The sequence below is a fragment of the Anolis sagrei genome, chromosome 6 (genome assembly GCF_037176765.1).
Source record: "Anolis sagrei isolate rAnoSag1 chromosome 6, rAnoSag1.mat, whole genome shotgun sequence".
NCBI lineage: Eukaryota > Metazoa > Chordata > Lepidosauria > Squamata > Dactyloidae > Anolis > Anolis sagrei.
The window spans coordinates 28,405,103-28,420,069 of NC_090026.1; the positions used below are offsets into that span (position 1 = coordinate 28,405,103).

General features: G+C 43.3%; 1 protein-coding gene across 6 annotated transcripts in view; it reads right to left on the reverse strand.

The window, feature by feature from the left end:
• Window positions 1-8,310: 8,310 nt before the first annotated feature.
• Window positions 8,311-14,967, reverse strand: part of PPFIA3 (PTPRF interacting protein alpha 3) — a 105,494-nt gene continuing 98,837 nt past the window's right edge. For all 6 annotated transcript variants that reach the window (XM_060780727.2, XM_060780724.2, XM_060780725.2 and 3 more), the window contains 2 exons: window positions 12,157-12,231; window positions 8,311-10,255 (listed from right to left, as the gene is read on the reverse strand). In XM_060780727.2, the coding sequence (XP_060636710.1) occupies window positions 12,173-12,231 (59 nt within the window). In that variant the 3' untranslated portion in view covers window positions 8,311-10,255; window positions 12,157-12,172. The remainder of the gene's footprint in view (window positions 10,256-12,156; window positions 12,232-14,967) is intronic.

A 14,967-nucleotide genomic window follows, 5' to 3' on the forward strand; every position in this document is an offset into this window, starting at 1 on the left:
AGCCATTGTTTCGTGTCCTAGTCTCCAGGACAGCAGAAAACAATTTTGCTCCGTCCTCCCTATAACTCACATATGTATGCATTAATATAAATATTTATATACATTTATATATCTGTTTGAAACTGTATTATATGTAGTGTAGTTTACTCTCATATAATGCAGTTCGGTGCATTATATGAGTCTACACTGACTATATAATATAGCTGGGGCCTATGAGTCATCTTTACTTAACATTATCATGTACACTCAAGCTGATGCAGTCCAACACTTGGAATGCCAGAACGTCTACATTCTGCAAGGTTTTTGTGTGTCAGGAGTGACTTGTGAAACTGCAAGTTGCTTCTGGTGTGAGAGAATTGGTCATCTTCAAGGTCGTTACCCAGGGGACAGCCGGATGTTTTGATATTTTACCATTCTTGTGGGAGGCTTCCCTCATGTCCCCACATGGGGAGTTGGAGCTGACAGAGGGAACTCATCCACACTCTCCCTAGATTTGAACCTATGACCTGTCAGCCTTCAGTTCTGCCGGCATAAGAGTTTAACCCATTGTGCCATCAGGTTACCCCATTGCGCCACCAGGGTTTCCATATATTCTGCAAGTGCCTTTGCTCTGCTTTACATCATATTGCATCTTAAACTCCTCTGATTAACTGTTAAATGTATGTCCTCCTATGTCCTCCTATCTAGGGACTGCAGATAGTATCATAAGGAACTTTCTTGCTGCCTAGATTTAATGACAACATTAAATCTAGCTAAAAACTACTGCCAACACTGTTGTGCAAAGAAAACCCAAATGGAAGTATAGAAAAGGTCTTTGAGTATAGCAAAATATAGCAAAGGCTATTTTCCATTGAGTAATTGATAGAGGGCTATACATTTGCTAGAGTGCAAAATCTCAACATTTGGTAGGTGCCTTCAAATAATTTCCAACTTCTGGTGATCTTAAGGTTAGACTGTCATTGCTTTTCCTTGGCAAGATGTGTTTGTCATTGCCTTCTTCTGAGGTTGAGAAAATGTAACTTGTCCAAGGTCACAGCTGAATAGGGATGCAAACCTGAATCTCTACCGTTATAGTCCATGTGGCAAGGAGATGATAAAGGATCCTGTTGCTTCAAAGCACAAATCCTGTCTGAACAGTATCTGAAACAAGATGCGAAGCTCTATCTTTTCACGTCTCGTGACCTCATGTTTTGGAACTCTCCTGCTTTGGCTCAAGTACAAAAAACAACCTTCCTCACTCCTTTGTGATGCCGTTTCCCATCTGCCTTTTTTATTTTTAATTTATAGCCATTGCTTTGTCCTCGTTTCATGAAGAATAACAATTCACAAAATTCTTCTGACATGACTGGTGTTTTCTCTCTAAAGCCTTTGTTATGACAAAGGGAGGAATCGGGAAGGCTCGAGGGATATTAACAGAGCTTGAAAACTAGTTGTTAAATGCAGAATGTTTGCTCCTCAACTTGTTAACACTTCCAACCATGATTTTACAACATTCTATTAATAATTAAATCGTAGTGATCCTAATTTTGTGTCGTAATCACAGAAACAGATTTTCCACTTTTACAGGGGTCCTGTGCCCCAAAGCCAATAAATGTGGAAGAATGACTAATTCATTGTTTACTGGCCAATACACACTTTGGTGTCTCAATGGTAGACCTGTTTCTGGGTATATTTGATCTGCTGATTCCAAAAATGACACCACTTTCCTCCTACCAGCTCTAACTTTTGAGATACAGAACATCTGCCATCTACCAGTTGCCATCTGCTTGCCTGTAGGAAATCATGTTAACCACATCAAAAAAACCAGAATTGACGTGGTCTATCCAATGCAATTTTCTGAATCAGCACCTCAAATAACCCAAGGAACAGGCCTAAAAACCAAGACACCAATAATTGTTTTATTGGGCTCAATAGTACATTTCTCTAGGTACTTTATTAAAGATGAGCTTCTTTTAAAAAACAAAATGTTGAATATATTGGCACAAATACTAATGTTTTCAAGCTCTGTTGTGAGTGTATTTTTCTAGACTTTAGAAACCCACCTTGTTTAAATATTTCTCTTGCACATACTCAGTTTCTTCCTTTCCGAAGACGTGCCCCATTATTTTGTCTCTACCCAAAATGTCTTTGAATTGTGGTGCCGGAGGAAAGTTCTGAGAGTGCCTTGGACTGCAAGTAGATCCAAGCAGTCCATACTTTAGGAATTAAAGCCATGCTGCTCGTTAGAGGGAAGGATATTAGAGGCCAAGATGAAGTATTTTGGACACATCATGAGAAGACAGGAAAGCTTAGAGAAGATAATGATGCTGGGGGAAATGGAAGGAATTAGGAATAGGGGCTGACCAAAAGCAAGATGGATGGATGGTATCCTTGAAGTGACTGGCTTGACTCTGAAGGAGCTGGGGGTGGCCATGGCCAACAGGGAGCTCTGGCGTGGGCTGGTCCATGAGGTCATAAAGATTCAGAAGCAACTGAACGAATAAACAACAACAACCCAATATGTCACAAGAGGTGGTTTCCTTTTACATTTGATATGGACTCTTCTTCTTACGGTATAATTTGGATAAATGTGTGTTCATACTATTTATCTACTTATGGTTAACCAGCCAAAGGTTAGTTAGATATGGTCCACAGTACTCCGCCATCTGAGCTGAAGGACAATATGGCCACTCCTCTTGCACCATGAATGAAAGCGAACTGGACCGACAATTGAAACTTTCTTCAGCACTGGCAATAGGACAGCCATCTCCACCATATTCGAAGCCCTCAGACCTGTTCAAGAAATGCGGGTCAAATTATGGCCCACAGCTCACTTTTCTAACACTTTGTTGTTGCCTGTCCGCATCTGTCGCCTGAGGCCACCATTTTACTTTTCCTAATTATAGGGTCAGGCATTGTTTTGACAATACGTGAGTGCTGGAAGACTTGACAGCAGTTTACTACTTGAAGGAAACAAAGAAAAATGGTTCAAGCAGAAGAGTAACAATTATTGCTGGACCTAACCACACCCAGCCAAAAAGGATAGGTTCAATCCAGGTTTAATTATACCACCCAGGCTGGGACTACACTGCCATATAATCCAGATTATCAAAGCAGATAAACTAGATTATCTGGATTTTATGTGGCAGTGTAGATGCAGCTCCACTGAAACCAGTGGAATTTAAGATGGTCACAGAAATGTCCCAAAAGACTGAGGTGAAGCATAGTCTTGATATTATGAAAATTCAATGTAAATACACAGATGTCCTGTTGCTATAAACTTCAGCAAAAGTATCAATTCAATTAATCATGAGAATACTCAATTAATTCATATAGTACACAAGCATAGGAAACAAATGCTATAGGACTATTTACAATGGTGTAACAAACATAATATTCATGGGTTGTTGTAGATTTTTTTCGGGCTATATTGCCATGGTCTAGAGGCATTCTCTCCTGACATTTTGCCAGCATCTATGGCAAGTGTCCTCAGAGGTAGTGAGGTCTGTTGGAACTAGGAAAAAGGGTTTATATATCTGTGGAATGACCAGGGTGGGACAAAGGACTCTTGTCTGCTGGAGCTAGGTGTGAATGTTTCAACTGACCACCTTGACTAGCATATAATGGCCTGACAGTGCCTGGAGCAAACTTTTGTTGAGAGGTGATTAGATGTCCTTGTTTGTTTCCTTTCCGTTGTTGTGCTTTTGTAATGTTAGAGTTTTTTTTTAATACTGGTAGCCAGACTGAGGATGTTTGCCATAGATGCAGGTGAAACATCAGGAGAGAATGCCTCTAGACCATGGCAATATAGCCTGAAAAAACCCACAACAACCCAGTGATTCTGTCCATGAAAGCCTTTGACAATATAATATTCATGATTTCCAAATAATTAGTCAGATCTTCCAAAAATCGTGTGGACAAACTTTAATATATCCAAAATAGTCCCATGTGAGTTCAAGATGAGATCAAAGTCTTGGGAATACTATACGAATTAATTGAACTGATACTTTTGCTGAAGTTTATAGCAACAGGACATTTGTATATTTACATTGTACTTATAGATATCTATGTAGTTAGAATTATAAAAACAGATTTAATTTCCTCTAGGTCAGACATATTTATTTGCCTTTGGCCACGATATTTGCAGGACTCTGCTCCAGCACATTTCAAATGAGTTGATCTTCCTCCTGTAAAGGTTCTTCAATGTCCGACTTTCAGAAATGTAGACACTGGTAATACTATGGCATGGATGATCCTGACTTTGGAATTTAATGACATCTAAAGGAGCAGCAGTTGAATCTTTCTTAAGCATTTGCAATGGATCAACACCTTTCATTCTGCCTAAGGCCAGCTCATTTAAGAGGCACCAGGCAGATTAGTGGCACGGTTATATACACCCCTGTCCTCAAACAACTCTGTGACATTCTGTGTCATTCATTATCTGCCACCTGAAGTGATGGCTACACTCTGGTTTCATCTACACACAAGGCATGGGCAAACTTTGGTCCTCCAGGTGTTTTGGACTTCAACTCCCACAATTCCTAACAGCCAGAAGGCTGTTAGAAATTGTGGGAGTTGAAGTCCAAAACACCTGGAGGGCCAAAGTTTGCCCATGCCTGATCTACACTGTAGAATTAATGCTGTTTGATACCACTAGGAAATCATGGGACTTGTGATACTAGGAAATCATGGGACGTGATTTTACAAGGTATTTAGCCTTCTCTGCCCAATAGTGCTGGTCCCTTACAAAACTATAACACCCACATCTCCATAGCATTGAGCCATACCACTTAAAGTAGTGTCACATTGGATTAGTTCTGCAGTGTAGATGTGCCCCAGGTCAAAAGGTAGGGCTGGCTCTGGTTAGTCACAACTAAATTCCGTGCTATCAATGAGCTTTCTCTAAACTTGTGTGAGAATCCAACTGAATGTCTTAAAACCAATTGCGTGCAATATCAACTGCTTGATACAATTGCTCATCTCTAGTTGGGATTTGCAGTCAGATTTAGGCTAAATCAGGTATGGGCAAACTTTGGCCCCTACAGATGTTTTGGACTCAACTCCCACAATTCCTAACAGCCTCAGGTCCCTTCCTTTCCCCCTCAAGACACTAAAGCAGCTGAGAGGGAAAAGGAAAGAGCCTGAGCGTGTTAGGAATTGTGGGAGTTGAAGCCCAAAACACCTGGAGGGCCCAAGTTTGCCCATGCCTGGGATAAATTCATTTCCAGATGGAGCATATACCATTCCTCAAGCAAGGCACAATATTGGATAGCCATAATTTTTCTTCCTGAGATGGAATGGAGAAAAGCCAGGAAAATTATTGACTCTTCTTAAATGCAAATCATCAATAATACCGCAATAGGAAAGCAGCACGCATTGCTGTGGCCCATTCTGTGTATATGTTTTTTGTGTCTATATATTTGTATATATATGTTTGTTTGCATATATATGGGTGTATATATGTGTGTGTATATATGTGTGTACATGCATATTGTGTATATGTGTGTGTTTGCATATATATGTGTGTGTATATATATATATGTGTACATGCATATTGTGTATATATGTGTGTATGTATGTCTGCATGTGTATATGTATATATGAGTGTATGTATATGTATGTGTGTATGTATATATTTATGTGTTTGTGCATATATACGTGTGTGTGTATGAATGTATGAATGTGTGTATGTATATGAGTGTATGTATATATGTATATGTGGTGTATTTTTTGGTTTTGAAATCTATTCCGCTGGGGTTTTGTGTGTGTGTGCGCACACGTGTGTGTGTGTTTAGGGGTGTGATGGACTCTCTTTGGACTGTTAGGTGTATTGTGCCCAAATTTTGTGTCAATTCGCCCAGTGATTTTTGAGTTAATCCCAATTTTTATTTATATAGATATTAGAATTTGTGTCCCGGCATTGCATGTTTGCCATATATATGCTGTGCTTAAATAAATAAATAGATAGATAGATAGATAGATAGATAGATAGATAGATAGATAGATAGATAAAGGGAAAACAAATGTAAATGACCTTCTGGAAACACAAGGGAATGACCTCTGCTAGATCAATTCAAGCTGGATCTACACTGCCATATAATCCAGTTTCTGAATCCAGATTATCTGCTGTGAACTGGATTATTTGAGTCTACAGTGCCATACAATCAACTTAAAACCAGATAATTTAGATTCAGAAATTAGAATATATGGCCATGTAGATGGGACCTCTGTGTATGGTTCTTTCCACAGAACTGAATGAATCCTCCCATATAGTGGTGTCTGTTTATACTGGCCGCCAGTTAGAAGCTGGGTCAGGGTGAGCTCCCTAGTGGTTAAAAAAAGTGATTGGATAAATAGGTACTGCTCATAAAAAAGCAGGGGAGATATTCTGAAGCACCCAGTGATTCAGTCCAAAAGAAGGAAGGAAGTTACCAACTAACTCTTCAGCAGGGAGATGGAGCGACAGTACACACCCCTGGCCGGAACCGAGCACAACACCTTCCAGGATGCTGAAAGATAACGAAAGCCAATATATATACTTCTTATCTATGTATAATTGTCTGTCTAGTTTTGTATAAAATGGTACCGAATGTTTGCCGCATATGTATGTTCTGTGATCCGCCTTGAGTCCACTTCGGGGTGAGAAGGGTGGAATGTAAATAGTTTAAATTAAAAAAAAATAACTTATTTACATGGCAGATATTCAGGAAGATGGACTCTAGCACCACCAAACAAAAGTCACTGTGCAGCTGTGTCATATATTTTTTTACTCCCTGTTGTGTAAAGAAGGAAAAATAGAGATTGAAGACACTGCAGCACAGCAGAATGGCTGTGAGCAAAAGACACTATTTTCTGGCTGCTTTGTGAATCGTGTGCAAGTATCATCTTGAAATACCCTTAGAAACAAATGGGAAATAATAAGAAGTGAAGCAATTACAGCTACAAAACTTCAGTGTGGGTTGCTTTTTTCCCAGTGCAAGTCACACTTTCTGAGGAACTTAAAGCAGTGTTCACATTGGCAGTACTGGACCAATATCGTGATTATACTGGTGAAATCGAAAGACTGACACAACAGTGGTGATGTGCAAAAATGAGGGATGTCTGCAGTATATCCTAGTAGGAGCCGACCTTCCTTGGCATTTCAGTTTATTTAAGACCTCAATACCACAATATTTCAGAAGAAACTGTAATGGTTAGAGAAAGCTAAACAGGGGTTTTGTCTCATTGGGAGAGAAATGTCAGGCTAGATTTCATTTTTGGCTTGCTGTGAGTTTTCTGGGCTGTATGGCCATGTTCCAGAAGCATTCTCTCCTGACATTCTGCCACATCTCAGAGGTCGTGAGGACTGTACGAAACTAGGCAAGTGAAATTTATATATATCTGAAATACTGGTAGCCAGATTTCGTTCATTTTCATGTTTTCCTCCTTTCTGTTGAAATTGTTCACATACTTGTGGATTTTCTGTGTAGTCGGATATGGTGGCTGTTAGAGTGGCCCAACATTTCTGTGTTCTCAAATAATATGCTGTGTCCAGCTTGGTTCATCAGGTGCTCTGCTATTGCTGACTTCTCTGGTTGAATTAGTCTGCAGTGCCTTTCATGTTCATTGACTCGTGTTTGTGCGCTGTGTTTGGTAGTCCATATGTAAACGATCTACAGTCCCACTAAGAAAATCCAACAAATGCTACGTTCAGCAAAGGACAAGAGGGATCCTCTCACTTCTGCAGGAGTCTACCGTATACCATGCAGCTGTGGACAAGTCTACATAGGGACCACCAAATGCAGCATTGCCCAAACACGAATCATGATCATGAAAGGCACTGCAGACTAATTCAACCTGAGAAGTCAGCCATAGCAGAGCACCTGATGAACCAACCTGGACACAGCATATTATTTGAGAACACAGAAATGAAGGACAACTCTAACAACTACCATGTCAGATTACACAGAGAAGCCATTGAAATCCACAAGCATGTGGATAATTACAACAGAAAGGAAATCATGAAAATGAATGAAATGCTTCTAGAACATGGCCATATAGCCCGAAAAACCTACAACAACCCAGTGATTCCAGCCATGGAAGCCTTCAACAATACATTCCACATATAAAGCCTACTTGCCTAACTTCCAACAAACTTCACAACCTCTGAGGATGCTTGCCAAAGATGTGGGTGAAACTTCAGGAGGGAATGTTTCTGGAACATGGCCATACAGCCTGGAAGACTCCCAGCAACCCAGTGATTCCGGCCATGAAAGCCTTCGACAACACATAGATTTCATTTCGTTCCGTACTTGATGTTGAATCAAACAAAAGTCTGGAGATTCTAGAAAATGTTTTCAAACTTTTTTCTTTTTTTCTTTTCTTTTGAACCCCCAACATTTCCTATCACTCACTCCGCTTTTACCCATCCCTTTCCCTCACCTTGAGGCAAACGGGAGCCGAGACAACCGGGAGCTTTTCCTTCCGACGGACTCGGCTTCCCACTTGCCCCTCACAATCTCCCTGATAGAAAGTATTTTGTTTTTCATCAAGATTGATTTTTTTCCTCCCTCCCTCCCCACTTTCATGCAAAACAACCCCCTTTGGTTTGCCCCTCACCCCCGCACACCCTCCCCAGGAAGAAAAATACATTAAAATAAAAAATAAAAAGAAGGCAGAAAATATAAACATCAAATGAAAAATATGGGCGTGCAGGGGAGAGGGGGGCGGGGGTGGGGGAGAAACAGGACACATTATTAAATTAACAGAGAACTGGTAACAGCGGTCGAAAAAGAAATTCAATTTACACGAGATTCCACAGCACAGATATACACAGAAAATACAACTCTTATATTACAGTAGTCTTAGAGGGAGAGGAGGGGGTCTGTGTGTGCCATATTGTAAAAGTCTATTGCCCGCTCCAGGTCGAGATCTTCCCCTTCCAGTTTGAGCATCTCAGACCTGAAATCCCCATCCCCTGCTCCCTGCTTAAGTGGGAGAGAAAAATAAATAAGTTAGAGATTTCACACTCCACCAGGATACGTGTTTGTCCTATCACGGAACCGGATTTGTCTTTTTGTTCACTGGAGTAGCTTCACCATCAGGACGCCGAGGTCGGGAGATTCTCCCCCTGGGCCTTCCCCTCTCTCCGGCCACCTTCTCATGTCATCATCCCAAGATCTTCTCCTTGGAGAAAAAAAGGGAGCCTGAAATGGATGGTGGGTGGAGAGAAGACGACGGAGGCGGGCTTTTTTAAAAAAAGGATTCCTTATTTGTGCCAAAATGCAGCTGCTTCTGAGTAAAGGCAGCAGCTGCGTAAACAGTGCTTCCCCAAGTCTCTGGAGTTCGGCTCCAAGGGGAAAGTCACTGCCAGGGCTGGGCATGGCTCTTGATTCAGCATTGCTCTTCTCGTTCCCTATTGTGGGTTGGGAATTTCGGAGGAGAAGGAGGAAAACCTGACCCTCTCCAAGTGCTTCCCTCCCTCCCCCCATGTTCTTTTGAGAAGAAGAGGCACTGGAAGGGGGCAGGAAGAGAGAGAGAGAGAAAGAGAGAGAGAGAGAGACGGAGGAAGAGAAAACTGGGCTTTAAGACCTTAATCCTCTTCTGGAAATTGGAAGGTGAAACCGAGTACACCTTTGTAGCAGCAATGCAACAAAAAAAAGGAGAAGAGCAGCCAATAGAAGAATTGGTACTCATAGGAGGGCAAGAAAGGAAACAGGTTGTCAAGACAGATGAGCCAGTTAGTCCGTGGCAACAGGAAGGGGAGGAAGGATGCCCACCTCCTCTCACCCAACCCTCAGGCCCAGGAAGGATAGAGAGAAGAGGTGGAAAGAAGAGGCTGTGGTGGGGTGGGGTGAAGGGTAAGGTATGTGGGTGGGTGTATAGCTTCATTCACATTCTTATGCCCCTGCCCGGAACAATGACGATACATAGACACCAGAATTGAAGGCCCCATTTCCCCAGGAGACTTGGCAAGGATGCCTTCCTCCTTAGCTTGAGTCTCTTGAGTTCCTCAGTGACTTCAAGCCACCACTGCTAGGAGGAGGAAGGTTGGAAGGAGCTCTTTCTTCTCTCTCTCTCTCTCTCTCTCTCTCTCTCTTTAGCATCCCCATGGACTCCTTATTCCTTCTCTGCAACAGCAGCAGCAGTGGTGGTAGCAGCAGCGGCAGCAGCGGCGGCTCCTCTCCACAGCCCAGATTGGAGCACATGATGAGGAAAGAGAGGCAGCAGCAGCAGCAACGGCTGTGGGGAGCCCTCCTGTCCAAGGCAGGGTGGCCCGACTTACTCAGGACAGCGCCTGTTGAGAGAAAGAGAGAAGAAATAGAAAAGCATGTTGCGCACTCAAGACCCATGTATCTGAGTATCTGCTTGAACAAGTTGGGTTCCTACTTGTTCCAAACCATGCTTAGTGATGGTTTGGTTTTTAATTTTCCAACCACTCTCACCACTTACCTCCAAGAAGCTATTATTTTCCCTTAACTAGTATCACTCCTGTTCCAGGAACTTGAGGTCCAGTTTACCGAGTGGCTGCAGTTGCAAGGCATGTTGGGAATGCAGCAAAGTAGGCTCTGAAGAGCTGCTCCCTTCCCAGTCCCACCCAGAGCCTGGTGTCTTCATGCCTTGTAAGAACTTGAAGACCTGGCTATTTAAGCAAGCTTTTGAGAATGCGTATTCCCTAGTTATCTACAAAATTTATTATGCAGCCTTGCACTTTTTCCCATGCCCTCTTCCTATGGCTACAGCTTTGACTTATCCCATTCCCAGTTCGAATGTTTACTGCCTGGCCACGCTTATAGTAGCTTACTGCCATCGGTTGATGAGTGCTGTTTTTAATTGAGTGTTAGTTAATGTTTTATATGTCCATATGTTGCAGTTAATTGTATTTTTAAATTGTTTTCATTTTATGTTCTGTTTTCAGGCACCTAGTATCATGTGTAAGCTGGCCTGAGTCCTTTCAGGGAGATGGTGGTGGGATACAAGAATAATGTTGTTGTTGTTGTTGTTGTTATTGCTTGGTAGAAAGTACCAATCAATGGATTCAAACTAGGGTCTGAATTCATTGGCTAGCTGGTTTTGGCCATCCAAATGAATAAAAGAGGACCATCCAATGAAAGGGGGTTGTTGTTATAATTTTATGTGACTTGTTTTATACTTATTTATTGTTTTTACCTGTTGTATATTATATGTGCACCCTGGATTGCCTTTGTAAGCCACCTCGAGTCAGTTCAGGGAGGTGGTGGCGAGATAATAATAATAATAATAATAATAATAATAATAATAATAATAATTATTATTATTATTATTATTGTGAACATTTTCACTCCAGTTTGGTTGTCAAATATTTAAGAAGTGGCAGGCCAGGCTCCTAGGGAGTTTGTTCTTACCTTTGGCTCTCCCTTTCTCCTTATATTTGTGTTATGTTATGCATATGTTAATCTATTTGTCACAACTTTGTTAGGGCAGTTAGCATGGGTCATAATTCCAGGATCAGGAAACCAGTGTCTTTCAGGTATAAGAAACATATGGGGGTCCCCCGCACAGAGAACTGGGGGTATGGTGTTTAGTGATGTTGCCCAGCTGGGGGCATAAAAATATATCCCCCCCCCCCCATAGCTCCAAGATCAGGCTGAACATCTACCCAGATGGATGAATGCCATTCAAAGGACTTTGGGCTCATCTGTCAACCATAGGTTGATTGATGCATGGATCCAGACCAATATGAGCACCAACCTTATCTATAGCTGTAATGTTAAGGTGGTAGAGAAGGAGAGATGAAGGGAAGGGTTAACCATCCTGTATGATAATTCTTCTCCTAAAATCCTTCCCCATACCCAATTCACACATTGAAATTGTTATATAGAATTGGGAATTATCTATTGTTGGTATACATTTATTTGACTGTAATAGAGACAGTCATTCTAAACACTTCTCCAAAATGTAATGATGATGAGAGCATTGTCCACACCATTCCCGAAACCTCTGAGGATGTCTGCCATAGATGTGGGCAAAACTTCAGGAGAGAATGCTTCTGGAACATGGCCATACAGCCTGCTAAACTCACAGCAACCCAGTGATTCCGGCCATGAAAGCCTTCAACAACACATTCCTGAAAGAGTTTCTAACTTGCCTGTTTTTGTTGAAACGGTGGTAAAAGATTATACATTACAATTCTGGGAAACCCTGTGAGTGTACACTAACCTCCATTGTCTTGGCATTAACAGGAGTACGTTCGCACTGACATACTGTCTGCCCGTTGGCTACCTAATGAGTTCCCTGGAAAAAGAAGAAGGGAAAGGAACAAGAAAGATATAAATAATAAAGCTCTCACGACTGGAATAAAGCAAGACAATTCCTCTCAGATCAGCCCAAAGTTTTCTAGTTTCACTTTGGTCAACCAGTTGCCAATGGGAAATCTACCAACAGATTATCGATGCAACCACATTCTCCATCTTCTGCTCTTCAGGTAGTGTTATGTAAAGACATAGTATCTCTGCCACTGGAAGACTAACAGGCACTAATAGTCCTTCCTCCATTAATTTGTCTAATGACACTCTAAAAAAAAATCAAGTCTGTAGCCATTTCTGCATCATTTGGCATTAAATTCCATAGTTTAACTATGCGTTGTGTGAAGCAGTGCTTCCTTTCAATTGTTCTGAATCCACCAGCTACAAGGCACGGTGGATGCAAACCTGCCTTATTATGAATTTGCTGTGTAACTGAATGGCAGCTTTAACTATTGTGCCATGATATATTGAAATAAAGAAATATCTGTTTTTTCATTCTCCCATACCATCCTATTCTATCCTGATGGAAATTTCACTTAAAGTACTTCCCAATATTATTTATTATTATTTATTAACTTTATTTGTACCCCGCTAGCATCTCCCGAAGGACTCGATGCGGCTTACACGGGCCGAAGCCACAAAACACAATACAATAGAAAACATAACACAGCAATAAACAAAGCAAATCAAACAATTAAGCAAAATAACCACAATGACAATACATCAAGACACTATTAAAACTGGTTCGGCCAGCGCAATGGGGTACAGGGTTAAAAGTGCTGAGATGGCAGGAGGAACGTAGGATTAAAGTGCGGTGTGCAGCAACATTAGTTGTGCTAAAGTGCATCTAGGACTTGGGATGGGGATTCCTAATCTGCGAAGGCACATCGGAACAGCCAAGTTTTTAGGTTCCTTCTGAAAACTGCCAGAGTAGGGGCCTGACGAAGCTCTTTTGGAAGGGCATTCCAAAGTCGGGGGGCCGCCACAGAGAAGGCCCTGTCCCGCGTCCCCACCAAGCGCGCTTGCGACGTAGGTGGGATAACGAGCAGGGCCTCCCCAGATGACCGGAGCGAGCGTGTGGGTTCGTAAATGGAAATGCGGTCACGCAGGTAGGGTGGTCCCAAACCGTTCAGGGCTTTGTAGGTGAGCACCTGCACCTTGAATTGGGCTCGGAAAATAAATGGCAGCCAGTGGAGCTCCTTGAACAAGAGGGTTGACCTCTCTTGATAATGAGCTCCAGTTAGCATCCTGGCTGCTGCCCGCTGGACCAATTGTAGTTTCCGAGCCGTCTTCAAGGGCAGCCCCACGTAGAGCGCATTGCAGTAGTCCATTCTAGAGGTGACCAAGGCGTGGACCACCCCAGCCAGATCTGCCTTCACGAGGTACGGTCGCAGCTGGCGCACAAGTCTCAGTTGTGCAAAGGCCCTCCCGGATACCGCCGACACCTGGGCCTCAAGTGTAAGCGAAGAATCCAGGAGGACACCCAAACTGCGGACCTGTGGCTTCAGGGGGAGTGTAACCCCGTCCAACACAGGTTGCCACCCTATACCCCGATCCGGTTTACGATCGACCAGGAGGACCTCTGTCTTGTCGGGATTGATCTTCAGCTTGTTCTTCCTCATCCAGATCGACACAGCGGCCAGGCACTCGTCCAGCACCCGAGAAGCCTCCTTGGAATTAGGTGGAAAGGAGTAGTAGAGTTGTGTGTCATCCGCATAGAGATGGCACCCAACTCCAAAACTCCGGATGACCTCTCCCAGCGGTTTCATGTAGATGTTGAAGAGCATGGGCGACAAGATAGATCCTTGCGGGACCCCACAGGTCAAAGGCCAGGGGTCCGAGCAGGCGTCTCCCAGCTTCACCATCTGGGTGCGTCCCTCCAGGAAGGACCGGAGCCACGACAGAACCGTGCCCCCAAGGCCCATCCCAGAGAGACGACCCAGAAGGATACCATGATCGATGGTATCGAAAGCCGCTGAGATGTCCAGGAGAACCAACAGGGTCACACTCCCCCTGTCCAGCTCTCTGCGGAGGTCATCCACCAAGGCGACCAAGGCTGTCTCGGTGCCATGACCAGGCCTGAAACCAGACTGTGCCTGATCTAGGTAGTTGGTATCGTCTAGGAAGCCCTGGAGCTGCGAGGCGACCACCCGCTCCAGCACCTTACCCAGGAAAGGGAGGTTGGAGACTGGTCTGTAGTTATTCAGCACCGTGGAGTCAAGGGAAGCTTTTTTGAGGAGTGGACGAACCACTGCCTGTTTCAAACCAGATGGAAAAATCCCTTGCTCCAACGATGCATTGATAATCAATACAAACCAGTCAACCAACCCCTCCCTGGCTGATTTAATGAGCCAAGATGGGCATGGGTCTAGAGGTGAGGTGGTCGCCCTCACAGCCCCAAGAACCTCCTCTACGGTTTCAGGAAGAACAAGCCTAAAAGAATCCCACAAAATTGGACAAGCAGGTACCTCCGTCACCTCTTCAGGCACTGCGATGGAATTGGAGTCGAGCTCGAGGCGTATCTGGGAGACTTTATCTGCAAAATGGTGTGCGAAATCGCGACACCGAGCTGCGGGGTCGTCAGGGACCTCCTCCACCGCAGGTGGGTGGAGGAGTTCTCCCACGACCCGAAACAGCTCCGATGATCTATTTGCTGCAGATGCTATACGAGCGGTCGTGAATGACTTCCTGGCCGCCCGTATGGCCACGGAGTATGCCTTAAGAG